General features: G+C 37.8%; 1 protein-coding gene across 12 annotated transcripts; it reads right to left on the bottom strand.

Annotated features, from left to right (window-relative positions):
* Positions 1-1,813: 1,813 nt before the first annotated feature.
* On the bottom strand, positions 1,814-23,673 carry MARCHF7 (membrane associated ring-CH-type finger 7). 12 transcript variants are annotated; one of them, XM_062498366.1, is made up of 11 exons: positions 19,411-23,671; positions 15,149-15,307; positions 12,966-13,137; positions 11,679-11,846; positions 9,279-10,073; positions 8,960-9,191; positions 8,523-8,692; positions 7,178-7,287; positions 5,702-5,815; positions 3,864-3,912; positions 1,863-2,015 (listed from the first exon to the last, which is right to left on the bottom strand). In XM_062498366.1, exons 1-11 carry the CDS (start codon positions 19,573-19,575, stop codon positions 1,990-1,992), a joined length of 2,160 nt encoding a protein of 719 aa, XP_062354350.1. In that variant the 5' UTR covers positions 19,576-23,671; the 3' UTR covers positions 1,863-1,989. The 12 variants fall into 12 exon arrangements, 8 of the variants coding, with proteins under 8 accessions (XP_062354351.1, XP_062354350.1, XP_062354353.1 ...); XM_062498369.1 differs by having other exon boundaries at positions 8,960-9,113; XM_062498365.1 differs by having other exon boundaries at positions 8,960-10,073.
* Positions 23,674-23,880: the final 207 nt, after the last annotated feature.

Genomic DNA, 23,880 nt, shown 5'->3' with positions numbered 1-23,880 from the left:
GAGGTGCTCCCATGGACAGATCTCACAGCACAGCAACACAGAAGACAACTAATTTGGGTGCTCCCAGGCTCTAACCATTTAAAGCTGTGGGGCATCACGGCTCCAAGGTAGCTGGGGCTGCTGGCAGTGCTCTTCCCCACTGGCGCATTCAGAACCTCTACTCTTCAACAGTTCCACTGCAATATTCTCCCATGTCACCCTTTCATTTGCACTGAAACTCAACAAGGCTGTAGGACACCAAATGTGCATGTTGTTTCACCCACATTTGCACATTGCTTACCTTCATGGAATGGTGTTTGTTAAAAAGAATAAAGAAAAAAAAAATTAAAATATCCTTCAAGCCATCAATTTATTAGGGTATCAGAACCCATGCTTGTAGCCCTAAATGTATTGAGTGCATATGAAATACTGACTGCTTCACTGTATGACATTTTATTAAACTGTACTATCTAACTCAGCAAGGATTGAACATTATTATAAACTTCAATTCACCTTCTTCAGAAATGAGTTAGAAACATCTTCACATATGCCTGGACCTTCACTTTTCAGATTAATATCCCAGAGCTGTATTTCAACTAATTACCGAATAATAATTGTAAAATGTTGGCACCGAATGCCTGAAGTTACTAGAACGGGCATAGAAATATGCCATTTCTTTAAGCATTCCATTTTCTTTGAAGTCTTACGGATAACAGGCCAACTCATGTAATGCTAGCAAAGTTACCTCTAGAAATCACGAGTCCATTTCAGCTGGTAAGGCACATCCTTTCATCTGCACAAGTTAGTTTTACATACTGTAACAGCAAATCACACTCATGGTATTTCAACATACTGCACTCTTTGCAGATACATTGTAACTGTGGTAATTACAAAACTAACACATATCTATAGGAAACACAACTCCAATACATGTCTAAGAATTTATTGTACTGCCATTTATAGAAAGCATTTCAATCCAAAGTGGTCAGAACAATCTTAAATAGCTGGGTAAGAATTTATAAACATTAGTCAAGATATACCAGAGACTACAGATTTCTATGTTTTCAAGTGTTAAGTTCTGGTAGATATGCACATTTAAATAAAATGGACAATACCAGCAGAGATGCATACCTCTTCTGTCTTTATTTATAAAGAAGTGACAACACTAGAAAACACATTAATAACCAGTGCTTTGAACAGTGAAGGTGGAATTTAAAAAAAGTCTGATTTAACTAAACAACCTTAGGTTTTTGTCAAGTTGCATATCTGCTAGGAATGCTGAAATGCAAGAGTTTACACCTGAAATATTCCATAACGGAACAGCCACATTATATCAAATATAATCTCAGATTTCCAAACTGGTACATAAAAAAGCCATCACCAAGTATTAAAAGACAACTGCAGGTTCTTATTGCTTTCTGAGCTAAATAATAATCTTCAAATAAGCCAAAACCCAAACAATCTCTACAGTCTCTTGCTTATCTTATCCTCCTCTTCATTCATAAAAAATGGAAGCAATCAGTTATATGATGCGGCAGAAGAGGCATTTAAGAACAGCCAAACAAAACCTATTTAAGTACATGGGCATCCCCACCCTCCCCCTGAAACCCACTATAACCATTTAGTGCCAGTACAGGAGCAAAACTCGGTAAGACAAAACCAGAAGTCTGACTACAGTAAGAAAGAAACACAAAGGGAGACAGAGCTTCCTTAGATATTCATAATCTGATGTCTTCCAAAACAAAGCACAACATCCTCATAATTTAAAGAGGAAAGTTGCTTTCTATGTATCTAATCCTCACACATGCTGAGTAGTTATCAAGTCCACTGAGCTCCACTGTGCAGCAGTTGATTTTGAATTCAACACTGCTTCAAAAACTACAGTAATATTCAATGCACATTTTACTAAGGAGAGGAATAAAACAAATGCATGTTGACGTTGTTCTTGCCAGTTCAGCATTTCTGCAGCAATTCTATTTGTTTCTTGCAAGTATGAAAGTTCTACCAGCATCAGTCTTCAGAATCATCTTCAGAAGCTGTTGGAACAACACAGTGTAATCAGCAGCCTTGCCAAAAATGTGTGAAATTAAAGCACTTTAGGATGAGTATAGGAAATAAAGGTGATTTTATAATAATAACAGCAGACTGTAATACCCACCCAAACCTTGTGTAATCACACAGCTTAATTCTTAAATGCATCTCATTTGGAAAAATACAGCATTTTCAAATCAAAACTCAACAGAATATACAGTGTCCTCCTACACCTGTTCCTCAAAATAAGAGGAAGAAAACTCAAGTACGCCAGAGATTCAACTTTTACATAGTGCTTAGAGTGGCTAATTTCAGTAGTAGTCAGAGGAGGATATACTCAACCCATGACAGCAGCACCCAACATAAGGGAAAGAAATGACTCACTAGCTTAACCATCTAGATACTAAAATACCTAGAAAGAGTCAGTAGTCTAAACAAAGACTCTTAAATTTTATATATATATATATATATATGCACGTACACACACACATATATGTTCCTTAATGCAACCTGGGGCTACTTGGAAGCAGCTCCCCTCTCCACTCCTGTCCTTTCAGCATATGTAAGATGAACAAAAAGCCCACATATGCACAGGATTCTGTTGTTGCAAGGTGAGTTAAAAGACAAATACACACTTGTCAACCATGATAGACAGATCAGTACACACACCTACATTAGGTTTGTAAAATGCTAGCTTGTCTGTAACAGGAATTTAGTGTGTCCTCCTAAGCAAGGTCTGCAGGCAAGGTAGTATTTATACTGGAGTAACTTTTTCCATCCCTGAACACAAAAAGAAGAAAAGTCTGACTCCTTGCTTCTTCAGTTCTTAGAAGAGAAATGCAACTGAAGTGCATCAATAAGAAATCTAGAACTCAGTATTCCTCACTTGCAAGTTAAAGGCTGAACCAAATAAAGATTTAATTAAAGAGTAAAATGACACTCATCAATTTTTCCTCTAGTAAGGATACATATAACTTAGGAATCAATTCAGAACTCAAGTCCACCTCTGTCCGCTCTGAATTCAGAAATAATAATCTTGAACCAGAACTCCCTCTTTGACACAAACACACTCCCATTCTTTACAGTATTCCAAATGCATCTTGTGTACTGAAAACCCATATACAGTTGACAGACACCCACATGCACGTTAGGAGAAAAACAAAAAAGAGTAGATCAAGTACCCTTCTACTGCCTATTCAACATGCCCAGAAATAGATCCATGGTATATTTACCAGAAATTTAGGCGCATCAGCATATAGTTTTGAATTTAAACACACTAAAAAAAAAACATTAGGTGAAAAGTAGGCTAACCCTTTGCCAAAATTGGCAACCTTTAGACTTCATTCACAAGGTCTGATAGCTCTGATCAAAGAACCCACACAACCAAAATGTGCATATGAATGGGAAGAAAAAAACAGAGGGGAGAAGAGGGCAAGAAAGAGAAAGGAAAGAAAAATGGCAATACAAGTGTCTAATTTAAATCCAGTAAAATTCAATTCTAAATGTTTCTTTCCTGCTAAGACTTGTAAAAGGCAACAGCCTGAAGGTCACCATTTATCCTGTAATTACAAATTACCAGAACTACAATAATCAAACTGTAACTAGTAAGGAATGTTGTTATTGATTGCAGATAACATTTCTGTGGTGTAAACAACTCTGTGCTGTTGGGAAATTAATAATGGAGAATTAAAATCAGTTCCCCCTCAGAATAATTCTACTGATGATGGAAAAAGCACTGCTGAGTAAGGTTTTCAGTAATGATGTTCAGTATTATGAATCTTGGCAAGGAGGGTTGTACTCATTAGCATTGAGTTGATCTAATGGGAGAGGAGGGAAAGAGGGGAAGCACCTACTTTCAATATCTTCCATATGTGCCTGAAGAGTTCTTGCAAGGTTAATAAACTAGAAACAAGGCAGAGAGAAAGTAGTTTAAAAGTTGCAAAGTTATCTGCAGAAATTTGCAACAAGTTAGCATAGTTTTCTTCACTTTTTACAATCCAAAGCTTCATGACAGGTCTTGTTTATCCTAACCCATTTGCCCAACTAACAAAAAACAATGCAAAATTTAATATAAATCCACACACACTAGACTTTTATGCTATTGTACTGTTACTTCAGCTGTAAAATATCTGTGGTAGCAGCTTGTGACATCATCTTCATGTTCTACAGTCTGTAAAACACATCAATTTTGAAAGCAGCAAATAGAAGCAAGTGTCAGTTTAATGAAAACCATTCCTAAAAACTCTAATGCAGAAAAACATAATCATGGTAAGGACTTGCATTAGTTAAATCCATTTCATTCCATTCACAACTAGTACGACAAAACGGAACCCTCTGACTGGATGTGGTTCATGAAAAATACATAGACACACTTAAAGTTTTTGTTTACAATTAAAATCTTAAGACCAGGATTACTATTAGGCAATGGTGATTGTTTTGATGTTAGAAGCACGGGGTATAAAAACCCAAAGCCAAAATTCCTAGGAATAAAGTCTCAGCCAAGTGGTTTTCTTTTGTCACTACCAAATCTGCATCACTGCTTCAGTTTTAAGTCCAGATACTGAGACACAGCAGATGAGTTTCCATAGCTTACTTATATGCTTGATATCAAACACTAGCATTGGTGCTCTCACTGGTTTAAAATACAGTCACACACAAAAGTATGCCATGCCTCCTCTGATGGGAAACCAGTAAAAGTATCTTCTGCAATACACTCAAGCTAATAACCTGAGCTGCATGCTGGCTATGATTAGATCACGTGTCTTTTATATCTCTACACCTGTAGCAGAGAGACTGGACTGTGGAATACAAGCCCTACATTACATGCGTACAAAAGAGAGAAGCACTGTTCTAATACATTAAGAGATTAGAGAACAGTCCTGCCTCTTCCAAAGATCCAGTACCTGCTAGCAGTCAACCATTCCCACATGCACTGGATAAGCACCTCATAACATATAATACTGTCACTTCTTTGTATGTAGTCAAAAAACCCCAAAATAACCAGCTTTTCAGCAGCTCAGTTGACTAAGAACATTGATTAATTATCTAGTATCAAATAAACACATAGAATACTATATTTATGAGTGAATCACTGTGGAGAAAGAACTCTGTATGCTGATCTCTTACTGGTTAAGACTTCCTAAGCCAGGCCTTTCAAATGACGAGAATGCAGACAAATGCAACAAATAAAGAGTTTGGACTAATGCCACTAATGCCACAGAAATCATGCTACAGCTATAGGCTGTTGCAGAATGTTACTATTCAAGTACAGGTTTAGGTGTACTCTGGCAGACAAGCATTGCAAGTTCTAGACCACTGCAATACAGACTTGCATAATGAGAAAAATTAAACTAATCAGGTAGTCCAGCATTCTTGACTGCATGTTTGGCATGGAGAGAGGTCAACCTTCCAGTTTTGCATAAATTCACAGTAATCATGACAACATGCATGCTAACTAATGAATTACCAACAACCTTGACAAAAAGCATTCTGTAGCAGAGTACCCGCAATTATGCAGTACCTTCAGTTTCCAATCAAACACAGTGCACTAGCAAGCACAGCCCATTTTACACCTACAATTGTTTAAAAAGTGTGTTTCTTGGGTATCTAGCTCCTAGGTCACTCAAGGTAACAATCTGCTTCCAAGTTCTCTGTATGAGCTATTCCTGCCAGAAAATCACTGCATACTTACTCTGACACGTGTGCTGGCCTCATTTGCAGTTCCTAACATATCAGAAAAGCGCTGCTCACATAAGTGCAACAACACTACAAGGTAGAGACCAGAGCTGATAAATTCATAGTCTGCCTTAAAAGAAATCAAAAGAAAGACTCAGAATGTCAGTAATACATCAGCATATATGATTCAAGTAGAACAACAATCAGATTTTAATGGAATATTTACAGATTTAGCTCTAGTTGCTCCAAATGAATTAGGAAAATATAATACTAAAAAATTTAAGTTGCTGAAAAACTATTTATACTTCTGGTCCTTCCCATCCACCCCAGATCTAACACGTCATCTTTGAAGGCAAATAGAGTTCTACAAATTGAATCTCAGTCAGCATGATTAGTTCAGAGGATAGAATGTGCAACTCAGAATATTATATCACCTGGGGAAATAAAACAAATCTTGCTGGTTTCTTCTCTGTGCTCCCAAGGCTTTACAAAAAGCCAAAATAAAGGAATGTATTTTAAGAATGTTATGATGTTATAATTCCTTTACCTCCTAAGAGAAGAGAAAAACTTTAAAAATGCTACTGCTGAACAGATAATTTAATCAATTCTTTAGGAAAAAAATTCAAAGTTCTTATTTCTCTCACAGTGCAGTGATAGCAACCAATAAGCAGTAGCACTAAAACAATATGATGGCACTCTTGAGAAAGACTTTTCAGAGACTGCCTGAATTGATAGGAATTAGAGTACTAGGGTAAGAACTTACTTTAAGTAATTAAAAAATTAGAGGCTGATGTTTTGCCCCAAAATTGATGTCGCTTGGTATTTTCTTTACACATCTGAGACAGGGTAGTTTCATTAGTCTTTGTATATCATCAGAATACATTCCCAGAGAATAGGGAAAAACCCTCTGAATAAAGTTAATTTAAAACACCAGCTTTGTATTATTTACTCATTTTTAAATAATACACAATCCAGTAGTTCTAAGATTATCCATTTTAAATAACAAGAGTAATACTTATGGGCTTTCGATTATTTTTAAGCAAGGAAATTATCTGAAGGAGCAGTTTGAAACTGCTAGAACAGAGGTCAGTTTCTACCACTCTATAAGAAGTTTGTAACTGGACATTTAAAACAACCACTAAACTGTGTTCAAAAACAGCTAAAAGTGATGACAACTCCTGACTTAATATGAAATTCAATCTAATCATGCTAGAATTTACACTGCACCTATGTGGCAGAGACACTGGATTACAAAGCTAGCTGACAGATACGCGAGTAAGAAAGAGATATATTACACTTACTCAAAGCTCAGCTCTAGGAAGTATAGCAGGAAGTAGTGGTAGTTGGAATATTGAGGAGAAAAATCTGTTCCACATTAACATTACTTTATATGTATAACAGTCCTTCTGAAATGGAGATGCATTTGACTTCTCTAAAGACTGCCCTCCCAGCACTAAAGCAACACTTACCAAATTAGGTAAAATATACTAACTTGTTCATTTGCATGTGCCCTATACAGTTCATGAATGTCAAAGTCTTCCAGATTAAGATGCAACTTCTCCTTGCACAATTCACAAGTTGTCACTGCTTCCAAAGAAGAACCTGGTGGGGAAGTGGGCAAGGGGAAAACTCAGTGTTTTCTAGTTTCAACAATCTGTAACATACTACACACTCATATACACATTAAAAATTTTACGTAATTTTTTGGCTTTATTTTGCAGAGCAATATTAGAAGAGAAGAAAGCCTCTAATAGGAATGTAGTAACATCTGCTACCATCAGAATTTAAACTCTGTAGAACTGCACCTATTTTGCCTCACCTTCACTCTGGACATAATATGACTCTTCCTGAAAGTCTGGCATAAAACCACTTCTTGGGCTTTCTGAATTTTACTGTGTAACTCAAATACACACAAAAGTAAGAATAAATATACCAGAATAAAGTTATTGTTAAGTAACATTTTGTCTCAAGGACTAGTTTTAAAACAAACTCCTCCATAAGCAACAGGATGAATAAAGTAAGTTGATCAAGTTGATAGTGGACTGATGTCTTTATATATAGTTAAGTAACTAGAATTAATTTCTTCTGCAGGCTAAAAGGCTTCTAAAACATCCCTACTCTGATGTGTATCCTCTGGCGCAGAGTAAAAAAGTCAGATACCAGCACCTTCCTTTGGTATAAACTATTTCATGTCTTCTATCAAGCCACCTACTTTTAAGTCTTGAGAATACTGAACATAACAGTTACAAACTGATCTATCCATTACAAAAATATTTCTACACCATGCACTATCTGAAGTGTTTCTTAAAGAATTATATATGCACTTCGAAGTAATTTTTGAACAAACAATTTTAAAGTGCCTTAAACAGGAGTTAGTACCTTTAAAAAATAATTAACATATTCAATTCTAGTTATAATTCAAACTCATTTATGGATTTTCCAATTCCTATCATTGCTAACAGTTAGCTTGGCTACAGAAGTTTTAAAAAAAAGCACAACCATTTTGATAGGGACGGGTGGGGAACAAATGCCACCCAAAGCGGTACCACTGAGTGGTGGCAGAGTAATTCTAAAGCTACACTTCTGCAACATTATCTTTTGTCTAACATCTTAGTATACTAAGAACCCCAAAAAATGTAGTTCCCTAAACAAGAAATGCAGTTCTTGGAACGACTCACATGAGAAGCTACACAGACACAAAAAGCCTCAAAGTGCCATACTACTGTTTGTCCCGTCCCTGCTGCTTGTTTTTAGACTAAATACCTCAGCAAGCACAATCCTTCTGATAAACTTCCCTGTATAACTGGAAGCCTACCCTGATCTAGAGTTTGCTTTACCTGAATTTATCTTCGACTGCAGCCATTTTTTCATGCACTCCTGGTGAACATACTGCAGACTTCCAGTGCATTTGCATGGCTCTATTAAAAGGTTGTCAGAACTTGCAGAGGACATCTGACAGATTCTGCATAAGTCACCCTCTTCATCTTCAGAATCTTCTAAAAGCAGGCTGAATAGAATAGAATATCAACAAATGCTGTGACATTTCATGTAGGACTTTTTATAATGAAAATTCCACTTAACAAACTGTTCTCAAACCTACGAGAATTAAAACGAGTTTCTTTAAAGACAAAAGTGAGAATATGGGTGACAGGCAACTCCTTTAGAGTTGCCACCTCCTCTAAAGGAAAGTATTCTTTCAAAATCAAGATTGCAGAAAGCCCTCTCAGGTCAAAACAGGTACATTTTACTATTGCAAAATAACATACTAACTTACCTTTCCTTAATTTTCTGGAGTCTTTCTGGATCTCTTGAAGGTGGTATTTTAGACTCGCCACTTTCTCGTCCATCAGACTGATTCCAGCCAGAAGGAATAATATCTACAGTTATCATAAGATTGTCAGACAGACTGCTTCCTAATGCTGGAGGTACTGCAAAGCGAAAGAGAGAACCAGGCGGAATTCCTGAACTTCTTCCACTGGGGGCTGAATCTGGTGGGGAGGCAGTAGCTGTAGAAATAACAGATACTGCACGTGTTGGTCTACTAACAGAAGCCCGACGAGGGCTATCCAATGCTTCAAGAGAGGTCTCCTCACCTGACTCTCTCCTTCTAAAGACATGCTGTGATCTAGCAGTTGTATCAGAGATAGAGATCCTTGTGGATTCTTCTCTTCCTTCTCTTCTTCTTCTGGAGAAGAGAGGTGTACATCTGTTCCTCAAAGAGGACGACAACCAGGATCCTGTGCTCCTGTTTTCAGTGTCTGGTCTGTAACTTTCCCCATCAGAATCAGAGTTGCGATTCTGTGAAATGCCTGATAAACCCCATCTTCGTCCAAGAAAACTAAACCCCTGAGAAGCTTCGGATGACTGAAGTCCTGGAGATTCAGGAGTTGCAGCTCCATTACTATTTGACAGAGCAGCAGCTTGAACTCTTGGGACCACTGCTGACTCTTCAGAGCCTAATGATCTTGTACGCAATGCATCTTGGCCAGACCTTCGAGAGAAAAACGTAGATGACATACTAGATGCTAAACGAGATAGCAGCTGTCTGGTTGTGCGCCTCCCTTCACTGTCAGCTGCTGACTCATTCAGTGACCTCTGAGAAGATAAAACCCTTTCAGAACCACTTGAGGAAGGGATTTCATCTCTAATGGCAGTAAGAGAAAATTCTGGCTGCACACTCCTCTGGGGAGACTGCAATTCATTTCTCCTTTGTCTCGAAGAATAGCTGGATCTTGAAGTGCTCATGTTAGAGTCTCTGTTGAAAAAAGATGGCTGATGATCAGAAGGCAACTGGCGGCTCATGGGTACATTCAGCCTCAAAGTGCTTAATGAGTTCTCTTTTGGTCTTGCTCCCTCTGCATATGAAGAGGCAGGCCTGTCTTGAAGATCTGTTGCAGAAAAGCATAGGAAAATACGATGACAAGATGTGCTCAAACACATCAGGAAACATTCAAGGTCAGGTTCAACAGGGCTCTAGGCAACCTGTCCTAGCTAAAGACGTCCCTCTTCACTGCAAGGGGGACTGGACTACAGGACTTTAAAGGTCCCTTCCAACCCAAACTATTCTATCATTTTTACAAGCGTATCTTCTGTAAATGCTGAGTATGTCAACACACTGAGAACAACTCCACTGTAGATGAACTGTAGTTCACATGAAGCAGCTGAGGTGGTTAGTCTCCTTCCTCAAATGGCTGCACTGGGGGGCTGTGTGTGGGAAAAGGGGGAAGGAGGAACAAGCATGGATAGATGAACATAGGAAACAGAAGCTCTCTATGCATTCTCAATTTTAATACTTTCGTTTTGTAGTTTTGGTGACTTTTTTTCTAATGGGTTCTGCACTGCAATCACCATTCACTGCTGAAGATTCCATCTAGTGAACCAACCATCTACCATATGCTTTTGATTACAGATCAGGGAACACAGCTGGGAGTTATTTTTATAGCACTTAATAGCAGTAGTACAGCTAGAAATGCAGCATAGACATTACAAGGCAAGGTTGCTCACCAATCCACTTCTCCCATTCAGCTCTACCAGGTAGAGTAGTTGAACTGCCCCCTTACTAAAAAGCGCTTACAGTATGATGACGTTGAAATACACTCTGTTGTCGAGGCAAGGCTACAGGACCAATTCTGAAATAAGCAGTTTTTATCTTTTCTGCTTATCTTATATACTTAGAAACATTTTTTTTAACTCCTGCATTACAAAATATCACTAATGCATCTGCAAAAGGCTGCAGATCAAGACTAGCAAGACTGCGAAAGGCTGCAGATCAAGGTGAGCTTCCCTTGAGACAGCTCTAGAAGGTCACAGCACTCTGAACAGGAAGTGAAAACTACAGTGCGTAAGTTCTGACCAGTCCCAGCAGCTGACAAGAGACTAACCTCTCAATTAATGTAAAGTGTGTGTTTATTCTTTTTTACTTTCAGTGGTCTAGCAGTTTTCCCTAATAACCATTTGAGAACCCAAATAAAAAAGAGATAATATGCACCTTTAAGAAAAAAAACTTTCCTGGATCAAGTCAACATTATTTCTCTTCCCATACATAAATACAAAGAGATTGTAAGACAAACAAGAAAAGAGCTTTACTGACTAATCAGAGAGTTACAGTGGCAACCACCAACACCACTTTCACATGACTGAATGCATCTACAAGCTAGACCATTTATATATCCTCTGATGGTATGGTCAACACATGGAAAGTGGCCAACCAATTTCATTTAAAAGGATACTTTAAAACATATTTTGTGTTTTGAATAAAATATTAAAAGAACATGCACAGAGAAGTTTTGGATGCTTCATCCCTTGAAGTATCAAGGCCATGTTGGATGGGGCTTGGAACAACCTGGGATAGTGGAAGGTGTCCCTGCCCATGGCAGGGGATGGAACAAAAGGTCCCTTCCAAACCAAATAATTCTGTGAGCCTATAAGCATGTTAAGAAACTAAAAGCCATACAAACTGTAGGTTTACAAGCTTTCAGTTACACAGAACATACATGCTGAAGGTGAAAAGTCACTGTTTCTGTAGCTGGGATCCACCAGGTTATTAACAGACAGATCTGTTCTCCTTTCTAACTGTGCTCGCTCTCTCACCAGATCCGTTCCAAGGGAGCCAAGCATTACCGATGAAGATCTAGGAATCCTACTGCATCTCCATGAGGACTCTAGAAAGAAAAAGTAAATAAATCCCCTGATTTTTGTCACCATCTAAAAATTCATTAAAACTGGCACTTATGCACACACTTTTGCTATTCCTATCAAGGGCAACTTTAACATTGCCACTAGGCAGACCAAGGACCCAGATGACAACATAAAGCTAAGTGCACTCTGCTGATGTTGGCACTTACTTCATCTTGTATCAAGTTAGCACTGAAAGCTAAATCAAACAAAAAGCAGTAATACTTCTGCGCAGAGTCAGAAAAGTAGCATCTTGCTTCCTAATGGTAGCTAGTTTTTTAAAAGGCTTCACATTACAGCAAAACAGCAGAGACTTAGTAAATGCTGCCATTCTACTTGATGCTACTTAAATGAAATTTCATTGCTCAAAAAAAAAACCGCTGATGAAGTTTAAATGCAGTTCAGACACAACTTTAAGAACAGTGACTAACTCTGTCCCTGTTCATATTACAGAGCAAAACACTTCAGTGTAAAAAGGGATCTTGTTTTCTGCTAACAGCTCCAACAACTGCAAAGCAAACTGTATATACAACAGCTGTGGACAAAACTCTTGTTCCAAAACAGTCTTCTTCAATGGCTCTGAAACATTCACCTTGATATTGCTACACTTCTATCCTAGAAAACTAAATTTAAGCACTCATTGGTTGGCAGTGTGGCAACCAGCCAATGTAGAAATGGAAAGATAAACAGTCCTAAAAGATAATGAGAAATGTTAATGGTTGTTGTTTCATTAACAAAGTAAGAAAGTACCAATAATACTGAGGTTTGAGCAAGAATTTATTAATTTTTATTTGGATAGCTGTGCACTTCCATAAAGGGATTGTTTGAGCCATGCAGTTCAGCTTGACCACAAATGGAATAGGTACACGTAAAATTCCAGAATGACACAAGTACAATTGGATTTTCGAAAGACCATATTAACAGCATACTCGGAACCTTGGAAACTGCTATTATTTTGAACATACACTTTAGATAGGCATCAATTTTTATTACTTAAGAAAGACAGAAGTATAATATTTGACACAAGTCTTTTAAAACTTGGTAAAACCTGATCTTACTACTCAGACAATTTTGATGTAACTCAGCTCAAGTAATCAAGCTCTCACCTGAAAAGGCAGTCAAGCCATTACTTCTCACAGAAGAGGTAGATGTACAAGATAGTTTAGGTCTCTTTGAATCACTGTCTTGCTGCTGGCTATGTAGTCTTGAATATGCTCCCTGAGTTCTCTCAGACTCACCATAACACCCAGATGTGAAATGAGAGGATGAAGATGCAGACTGAAATAACATTAAAAAATAAGTAACATAGTGTATCAGATGCACTTACACTGCACAAAAGTGTACATAATGTAAAAACTCACAAAAAGTGCAAAGAATAACTTTAGCTACAAAACCTTTTCTTTAAAAATAACATAGGAATTATGCTTATGCTCTTGATTAGTATTTCCAGGTTTACTCAATACAGTCCAACCAATGAAAGTCAGTTTCTATAACATTTAACATTATGTTTCATTTACAGAGAGATGTGGCTTACAACAAAAAAATGTTGCAAAAAGGGGGAAAAATTATACCCCTGGCCTGTAAGATGCTATAAACATAATTAAATATAGCTTTACAGATCCCCAAGGAAACATTTTGCTGTCCAGAAATGGCCAAAACTGAAGAGCTACATTATTTTAAACAAAAGTTTAACTAACCCAACTTATTTTTTATCAACCTAAAATATAATTAACTAAGGAGTGAGCGTCAGGACAACTGCTTGAAACAAGTATATTTAGATTACAATAATGCAGTGTACAGCACTGAAATAAAACAGTTTTCAGAAACTAGCACTACAGGACTTAAAACAAAAGTTTGGAATAGCCTACAAAGCTGTTCATCTGGTTACTTACAGTAAAGGCATTCGTTTTCTATTTTATATAACTCTGGTTTATTTTTTCATATAAAAAAAAGATGAGCTCCATCAGAAAGCTAAATCGAGCTGTTTGTTTTCACAGAAACTATCTACAAACAAGCTCCTTTAAAGATCAAACAAATTAGAGTATGTTATATCTGTGTTTTATTTCTACTTAGTTATGGTTTTTACTGAGTTTAAACCACAACTTCTTACTCTTTCAAACTAAGTCTCTTAAGTATTTCCCTCATCCCATCATTACAAAAAAAACACATATGGGGAGACAAACTAACATCAGAAACCAAGTACAAAGCCAGGTTACTTTCCCTTTTACTACCTGATATGTGGAATTTTCAGCGTCTTCTGCAAGGTTGACTTGCATCAGAATTTACTTCAAGAGAATAATTAAACTTAATGGGGGGGAAAAAAGGTTTTTATCTTGAAAACTAATAGCACTAATTTAACTAGGTATGTAAACCACTTAGAACCACAGATTCCATTTGCATTTAAACTTTATGTAGACATCTACCATGACCTCTCATGATGGCCAACACGTGCACACTAGTTCCTCCTCACTCCCCAATATCTCAGTGTCTTCACCTTCAAGTCACCTAAGAACACCAAACATCTGTTTCATGATGTGAGCACTCTTAAAAACTTTTCAAACTCTTTCACTTTGAAAGTGAGTAGAATTTTTATTTTGCTATTATCCCACCAAACTTTCTCAGAATTTTCTGCTTTCTCTATTTTAATATTTATACTGCACTTCAAAGTGTTTCACTGTCACTCTACAATGCATAAGCATGTCACAAGCAAACTACTTTATTCTTGGAGTTACAAAGGCTCATTCTAGAACCCAGTTAAGACAAGTATTAGGGTATGAGTCCTGAATCTCAGATAACCATTACTTCACAGTATGATGTGAAGCAGCATGTAAGTAAGAACAATCAGACTACGAACTACACCTCACAACTGAATTTCCTAAAGCAGGTCTCCAAGACTATGAACCTTGTGTTAACGCACAAAGCTGGTACCATACAAAAAACAACAACACGTGCAAATACCTGAAGGAACAAGTATAAATAGTATCAACTTTGCCATCCACAGGACTATAACATGTCGGAGATTCTAATCATCCCCTCCTTTTTCCTTTTTAAATGGACTTTTACAGAGCTACTGACTTCAAATGTATTTCTCAACTTATAGTATACATCATTATTTTCACCTCTGAATGTTCTATCTTCTAGCTTTTGTTCCATCTTGAATTAATAAGATTTACTTATCTAGAAACATTACAGAGAGCCCCTGCTGGCAGCTTTTCAGACTGGAAAGACTAAAGTAAAACCCTGGGGTTTCAATTTTTTTTTCAAAGTATCACACATTAACAGTTCTCACCAATCTGCTTCTGCTTCCCAAAAATCTTCCAGAATGAGGGTGATCAAGTGTCCCTGAGTAGCGAGTTGGAGACGATGCTGTAAGCTTCCAAGGAGTTTCACGGGTGTCCCTTTCTCCAATTCTCCAGTCTCTGCTGGAACTATTCAATACACTGGATTCCTGAAGAACAACATGCTTATCATATGCACCTTGTAACTCAAAATCTGATTTGAATATTGAAAATACTGCTTTGAATACTGATTTGAATATTGAAAATATAGGGAAGTGGAAGCAGTAACAAATCTGGAAACATTTAATGAGAAACCTTGAGAGATGGCCAAGAAATGAAACAGGCTTTGAGAGAACCACTGGCAAAAGGGAAGTTTTCTTGCTTGGCTTTTTTTAAAGTACTTTGTATCAGCTCCTTCATCTGTCCTCTGTTTTGACATAGGGCAATAAAAAGTTGAAGTGTAAGACTTTTGAGGCATTACCCTGACTGCAGCAAGAGAGCAGAACTAAGGGTCTCACTTTCAAGTGTAATGCAAAAAACACCACAGGTGTAGAAAGACTCTCTATGACAACAAAAGCACCTCTTTGGCCACTAAAACAAGCCGAATTTCAATTAATAGAGTATAATTGAGGAAAGAGACTGCAATTCAATTTGCTCCATAGAATAATCATGGAGATTAGCAAAATTAATAGAAATAACAGAAATGAGACCATTTTATTAATACTAAGCTGCATTCTTAAGTGATTATTTGTCCATTCTCTTTCTATGAACTATTAATACAACAAATGTAGCTGCTGTCACAATTCCTTAAAAGCAACAGCAAAGCATTCAAAACCAAACCAAACCAATACAAAAATCCCAGCTTCCTTTTTTCCTTCAACTCACCTTAAGCCTATTTAGCATCGCTTGTCAGAACTTAACAATTAAAGCCCTACATAAGGTATTTTGGTTATGGTGTCTATTTTCAGTAGTTGAAAAATGTGATCAGGAAAACATTCATAACAATTTTATAAACTACACTTGACCCTATGCCTCCACTGAAAAAAAACAAAACAAAACAACAACTTTTAATTCATTTGTCATAAAATGTTTATTACTATATTGTATCATAAAGGATAGGAATTTTTTTCTCATGCCACTAGCTCAATTTTTGTATTTTAAAGTTACCTAGCAAAACCACTATATCCCATACATCCGATTAGTTGACAATTAACCTCTTTGTTATGCCTCCTTAGATAAGCAGGGGCTAGTATCCAGATCCATCTCATAAGCACATGACAGACAAGAATTCCACAACTGCATGGAAAAAAAAAAAGGCAACAAACCTTCCCAATAGAAACCTTTCTTATTTGTTAGCCCTAATCAAAACCAATTACAAATCTGACTGATTTGTCCCAGAATTTTTTGAGTTAACCTATAATCAAGTGTTCTCTCTATAGAAATTCTGTATTAGACTTGGAAGTCCTCTTTATACCTAAATAATTGCTGCTAGTCAAAGCTTTTCTTCTAAATGACAAATTTTTAATTATTTCTAACTGAACTAGATCCTAAATACTTTAAGGTACATTTCTGAATGGACTAACAAAGTGAAAACTTTGTATTCCTTTGTATTCCTATCTGACTGGACTTAAAACTTCTTGCTCCAGTCTCTGTAATCTTAACTCACAAGCAATAATGCAATTTGCTCTTACCAGCTCTGCAAGTACCAAAGGTTAGTCAAGAGAGGGAGCTTCCCTACAGTTTTATCACTAAGCACCAGTCTTGAGTAAAGAGCTCTCAGACTACCTTCTAAAAACTGGGAGTGGAAAAGAAGGGATACAATACAATCTACTATACAAATATTTTCCCTTCTGTTTTAACTGGCAAGTGTTATGAGATCATTCCTCAGCCCAGAATCACTTTGCTCAACAGGAAATAGTCAAAAGAATAAACAGTGCAGTGAATACATTGCAGTTCATGTAATAAATGAAATAATGAAAGGTAGTACATTGTGTCAAAAATCTTTTAACAGCTCTAACACATCAAACTTCACAGCACCAGTTCAGCTGAAGACTTCTGATCAATGGCTTTCAGTATACATACACCAAGTATGGACCAGGTCCATGTATCTCTACAGAGTAAGACTGTCCAATTTACTTTTGCTGAGCAGACAGTGAAAAACATGTAGGACTCCAAAATGCAAAAAATGACAGCTGCTCCCTTTTGCACGTTTGCAACAGCCTATATAATAACAAGCACATGCATGCTAGAAGTAACAAAAATGTAACACACATACACTTACTTGTGCTAAAAATAATGTTCTATTACTTGTAAAACTGTTTCTCAAAAAGGCGTTATATAATACAGCATCCCAGTTTTTAGCAGGGACCAAACTCCTAACTTTTTTTTTTTTTAACATGAACATTTAATCACAGAGTTAAATTCCTGCAATTTCAAAGACCAAAACGGGCTTACATTTCTGAGCCCAAAATTGAGGTGAGAATTGCTGACAGGAGCAGAAAAAAGTACTAAGATAATTGCTATCTGTTGCTTCCAAGTGTCAAAAATGATTTTTACAGTACTTTAATCTCTGCTTCCCATAATACTCTCCCAAATTGCAAGTACCCTCACAGCATGAACACTTGCTCTTGAGCACAGCTCCCCTTCCCCACAAAAGTAGTTTAGTTAGTGTAAAATGCTGCTTGTGAAACAGCAAAAGGCCTTTTTTTCAGTCCCATGCAGTGCACGCAAAGTCCAGCTGTACTAACATACTGGTATGACAGGCTAATGTCTGTGCTGGTTTTGCACAGCCTGGTTTTTGGTAGGTAGCTGGGGGGCCACAGAGATGGCTTCTGTAATTAGCTGCTGGAAGCTTCCACCATGTTAGGCAGAGCCAATCCCTGACGGCTCTGAAGATGGACATGCTGCTGGCCAAGGCTGGGCCAATTAAGAGACGGTGGCAACACCTCTGTGATAACAAATTTCAAAGAAATTAAAACACAAGTAGGGATGCAGTTTTAATTCCAGCCACAACAGAGCAGGAGGTGACAACATGTGAGGGAAAACAACACAGGGACACCAAGGTCAGTGGAGAAGGAGGGGGAGGAGGTGCTCCAGACACCAGAGCAAGATTCCTCTGTAGGCCATGGTGATGACCATGCTGAAGCAGCTGTGCCCCTGCAGCAAACAAGGATCCATGAGGGATGCAGAGATCCACCCACAGCCCATGGGGGAGATGCTCACACTGAAGCAGGTGAATTCCTGGAGGAGGCTGTGATCCAGTGGGAGAACCAGTGGAGAGACAGGGCCCCGGCCCCTCGGTTGGAGCAGCCTGTCCTTGGAGGGTTTCACCCTGTGGAAGAGTGACCCACACCTCAGCAGTTCTGGGAGGACTGCTGCTCGTGAGAGTGAACCCACATTGGAGAAGCTCACAGAGAACTGCGAGGGACCCCACAGCCTCACAGGGGAAGGACTCCAGACCCTGAGCCAAGCAGAAGAAAACCTCAGGTGACAAACTGACCAAAACCCCCACTCTGTCTCCCTGCACTGTCAGTGGGAAGGAGGGAGGGGGTGGGAGAAGAAAAGGTATTTTCAGAAGAAAAGGTGTTTTCAAGTATTCATTATCCTCCTCTGATTTTGTTAGTAATAAATTCACTTTGTACCTTTATGTTAAGCCTGTTTTGCCCTTGGAGTGTTTTCTCCCAGCCCTTATCTCAACTCATGAAGCCTTCATTAAGTTTTTCCCTCCTCTGCACAGTTGTGGCAGGGGAAGGTGAGTGAATGACTGTTGTGGGTGCCTGGCATTTGGCCAGTGTCAAACCAGGACAGAGTCAAAAGCTCCCCCCTCTTACCTTTTCAAAATATAAACACAGAAGGAGCTGCAGAACTGTACAGCCTTGTTAACTGACAACATAGACCCGTACTTTTTGTATCACCAACACATCAAATGTAATGCCCTACATACACTGAAGTTCAAACAAAACCCCTTACCTCTCCCTCAACAGAAAACTCCATTTACCCAGGTTTAAGATGGCAGCAACTCATAAGAAAACAGATCCATATTATCAGGATGCCCTCTCATTCATTAAACAGCTGGTTTCTAAAGGTGCAGCTACAAACAAGAGCAGGTAAACCCAGAAAATCTAGAACTACCAGTTCACTGATTACTGTCATTGGCCTGATAGTAAATTCTTGCATTTTAGAAATTTTGTTTGTCTGAGTTTTGGAGCTTTTCTCAGTAAAAAAGACACTTTTATAATAATTATACTTTATAAAAATAATAAAAACACATTACCTGGTATCCAGATTCAAATCTCCATGAAGATTCTCTGGTACTATATGCACCAGATAAACTGTTTCCAGTTCTAGATCCTAGAGGAGAGCTGGAAGCCTGAACAGATACCCTGCGAGGAATTCTTGAGGGTTTTGACTCCATTCTTTGTATCCTGTACAAGGACATACTGATTATTTTTTCTCACAGAAGCAGGGAACTCATGCAAAACAGGCACAGGTCATTCTAAATATGATTCACGCATACAAATATTTACACAGTGCTTTGGTCTGACTGTGCATCAGCAAAATGAGGAAACAAGTTCTTATCCCAGTTTTTGTAACCTTTCCTTTACATCTTCCATCCCTCTTTATAAAACTACAGTTCCTTTTATGATTTCATTATGATATATTCTTGCGATTATAAATATAATAGGTACTCCCTTAAGAGCCACACAGTCCTCATATTAATGCAAAATGAGTCAATTACAAAATGGAACTGATAACTCAGATTTCTTAATTTCAAATATTATGCTTTTGCTAATGAACTGCATCTGAACACTTGCAGAAATTATATTCAGAGTTATTCCTCAGGGTTGAAATTGTGAAGCTTCACCCTCCTGTGAAAAAACACATCTGAAGTCTATCTGCCTTTGACTTCTCCAAAGACGATTCCCATGGAAGCTAATATATGCAAAGGAGCACAGGCTATCTCACAAGTGTTTTCATAAATGTACTTCTCACTTGCTGAAAGTTTATCTGCCTTTTGCTATTTCTAGGCATTTCAAAAGAAATGCTGGTACCTTCTCCACATAAGAAGTGTTCCTATACTCAACCCTGTCCTTGAAACAGTATCTGATTAAATGTTAACATAAAACTCCTAGATTTTTATGCTAAATCCTAGCTAGATTCTTCCTCCACAGGATAGTACAGACAGAAGTAGACCACAAATGGTAGCTCTTAAAAAAATTTAAGCAAACTACAGTATCCTCCATGGTGCAGTACATGAAGAGTAGCATGACACATAACTCAAACATATGGCTGAGAATCCCACTGATACAGGGTGATTTGCCCAAGTGGTACAGTCTATTTAACCACTTCTAATCCTGGCCTAGCTTTCTGAAAATAGTAGTCAACTATATTGATTAAAAGAAACCCTTATCCATCATCAAAGCATATCTTTTCACAATTCAGTCATACTCATCAGTATCACATTCTGCAAAAAGCAGCTACATCAATCCTGAAACACTTCATATCTGGCTGCAGTTTCAAGGCAAGTCTGCATACTCAGGACTTTTAATCTTTGCTCAAGTCATGCTGAATTAAATAATTTACCTGGTAAAAGCCAGTTACTTTGTACAGAACTCCACCGACCTAACAGTTGGGACAGTTGAGGTTAGATTGCTGTTAACCACTGTTCTCATGCATGTTCAGTTGTTAGCTAGCTTTACAACAGCAGCAAAACACAAAGCTGCCAGAATGCTTTATCTTGCAAGTAGGACTCAAAAATATACCAAGTTTAAGTGACTCTTTACCTTTGCGTACAAAAATAACTACTGGCTTGTATTAGAGGACACCTGCTTCTAGACCACACTTCCAATATTAGTAACCAATTCATGTTTGCCAGAGCCATCGCCAGGTAAACAAGATCTGGTTAGGAATCTGAAATGCTCACTTTCCCAACTTTGCATTAATATGCTGAAATAACTGATTTAATTTCCCAGATCACATTTAAAACCTTATGTAAATATTCAGCAATTCATGCAATTCTCAGGTTGTAAGCACATCTGCACCAGTAAGAATGTTCTAAGCAGCAGACCAGAGTTCAAAAGAACAGTTAATTGTGCAAGTTTCAAAGAAATTGAGGGCACATATAATTATCTAAACTACACAAAGTAGATCATTGGTCCAATATAACAAACATATTTATTCCTAAATTGTAATGATAGTTAATTTAACCTTCAGAGTAAACTGCCATATTGTGCTCTACAAGTTTAGTACTTGCATGAAGCTGCAATGAGTGTAAAAAAGTAACTATCAAAGTTGCAAACTGTGAAGCTAAAATAATATCAGAATAATATAGACTTGAGTGTAGGCTGGACAGGACAGCTATACATCTTGATGAGATCTGATACTCTTAGCACTGTTTGTCTATGTTATACCCTCATATACAATACAAGGAACAAGCACACAGAATAATGGATCCAATTTTGTACTGTTAAGTACTCGACAAAGACTGACAGCACTATCTCCTCTATTATGGATCATTCTATTTCTGAATCACTTTGTTTCAGGTATGTGTGGAACCATATGAATTAAAAAGCATAGATAAAAGTCAGATACAGATACACATAGAAAATGCAAAGGTTCAAGAAGGGATGGAAGTTCCTACTAATAGGAATTAATGTCCAGAAGAATCGGCGGAGGAGACCGAAGCATAAGACAACTTCAAAGACTAAATTATAAATTATCTAATACTAATGAAATTGCTTATGCACCATCCACAGAACAGAAGAAAATAAGAGCATTCACACAGAAGAGGACAGGGTGGAAGACTAGACACCAGAGCCAGCTACCTGCAGAAGATGAAATGGAGTCCAAAATTAGCAGTTTGCTTCTACAGATACACATAAATAGGCACAAGACTAATTTTCTCCTTCAGTGGTAGCCCCAAGAGGACAGACAATGTCACCCATCACCCTAATCTTGTAAATTAGCACAGGCTGCGATTTCAACTCAAGTACGTCAGGATAATACTATCTAGAGAATATTTTCTTACTACAAGTGAAGAAATCTTGCAGAAACCATACCCCCAAAAAAAGTGTTAAAACCAAGTTAAGGCAGCACAATAGAAAATGCAAAAGTTAATGTGTCCATTTAAGTGTATACACTATGATTAATTTCCTGCATACAACATTACATTTTTTTCTGCAGTCTTTGCTTAAGCCAGCAAATGAGAAGGATCTGCTATAAAGATCAGAGTCATGTAAGAATAGGCATTTGACACCTGCCATGTCTGATGCAGAAGTGAAAAGATGCTGAATAAAAGGCTTATGATCTAGGCAAAGAAATTCTGATCAAGGAAACTGGATTTTACTTTTACCTTTCAATAAAGATTTAGTGACATAAAGCATGTCATTAAGATGAATCACTTTTAAAAATCTACTGCCCAAGAGCTCTTCAATTTCTGGGCATCCATTATAAAATTTACTTGCAATCTAACTAGCAGAAATCATAGAATAGTTTGAACTGGAAAGGATTTTTAAAAGCCATCTAGTCCAACTGCCCAGCAATGAGCAGGGACTTCTTTTATAAGATCAGATGGCTCAGAGTCCCATCCCACCTGACCTTGCATGTTTCCAGAAACAGGGCATCCACCATCTCTCTGGGCAATCTGTGCCCGTGATTCACTATGCTCATCATAAAAACTGCCTTCCTTAAATTTACTCCTTGTCCCGTCACAACAGGCTCTACTGAATGTCTGCCCCTATCTTTCTTATGGATCCTTTTAAAGTACCGAAAGGCTGCAATAAGGTAGCCCCAGAGGCTTCTCTATTTCAGCCTTTCCTCAAAGTCTTACCCAGATGGACAGAGATGCAGATGAAGCCAATGGAGCCACGATGTCCATTTACTAGACAGACAAAACTAGACCTAGGCATTTCACCTCTGGTGATCAACACTAGTAAGATGTCTTTTGGATTTTGGACCATTTTCCCCAGAGTTCTCTGAAAACCATTTTAAGCACTGTACCTTGAAAGTCTGAGACACAACTGCCTTCATGGTGGCTTGAATACAAACAAAACACATAGAGGGCTTACACTGATCATGGTAACACAATGAGGTGGTTATAAATAAGGTGAGCATGCTAAGTTATCACAGAGCACAGGACAGAGCCACACAATGGTTTCGTGCTAAAAAAACCAAGCACATTATTAAAGCCACAACAATACTTGTCGCAAGGGGATTGTGCTTCTATACAGTAATTCAGAATGAGAATGGTTCCCTTTTACAGCATCATCATCTTAAGGGTTTTCCTGAAGAAAAACATTCAAAACCCCAAGCATTCTGTTTACATAGACAGGAATTCAACAAACCCCAAGTGTTAATTAACATGCTGTAGTGACTTCTATAACGACAAAGTAAACACCTCCATTTACATAGAAGGTAGTGAGACCAAAAAAAACTTAAAGTACTTCTCTGAGGAAATAATAATAATGATAGTAACCGAAAATGGGTTGTAGTCTGAACGGATTAAAACCCTATTGTTGCCAAAAGGTAAAGGAACACCTTACTCAAATATCATACCTGATGTGTACTTCATTGAGAACTCTCAACACATTAACCAGTGAAAACACACTTCTGGCTTCTCCATTGTTTTGACACGACTCATGTTCATACCCAACAATGGAGAAATGAGAACACGTAACACAGGATGAGCAGCACTCTTCTTATCAAAGCAGTGTATTTCATCAGCTCTTGCCACGTTACACTACTT

This window comes from Cinclus cinclus, chromosome 9, assembly GCF_963662255.1.
Source record: "Cinclus cinclus chromosome 9, bCinCin1.1, whole genome shotgun sequence".
Taxonomy (NCBI): domain Eukaryota; kingdom Metazoa; phylum Chordata; class Aves; order Passeriformes; family Cinclidae; genus Cinclus; species Cinclus cinclus.
This window is presented reverse-complemented; position numbering and strand designations above follow the sequence as displayed.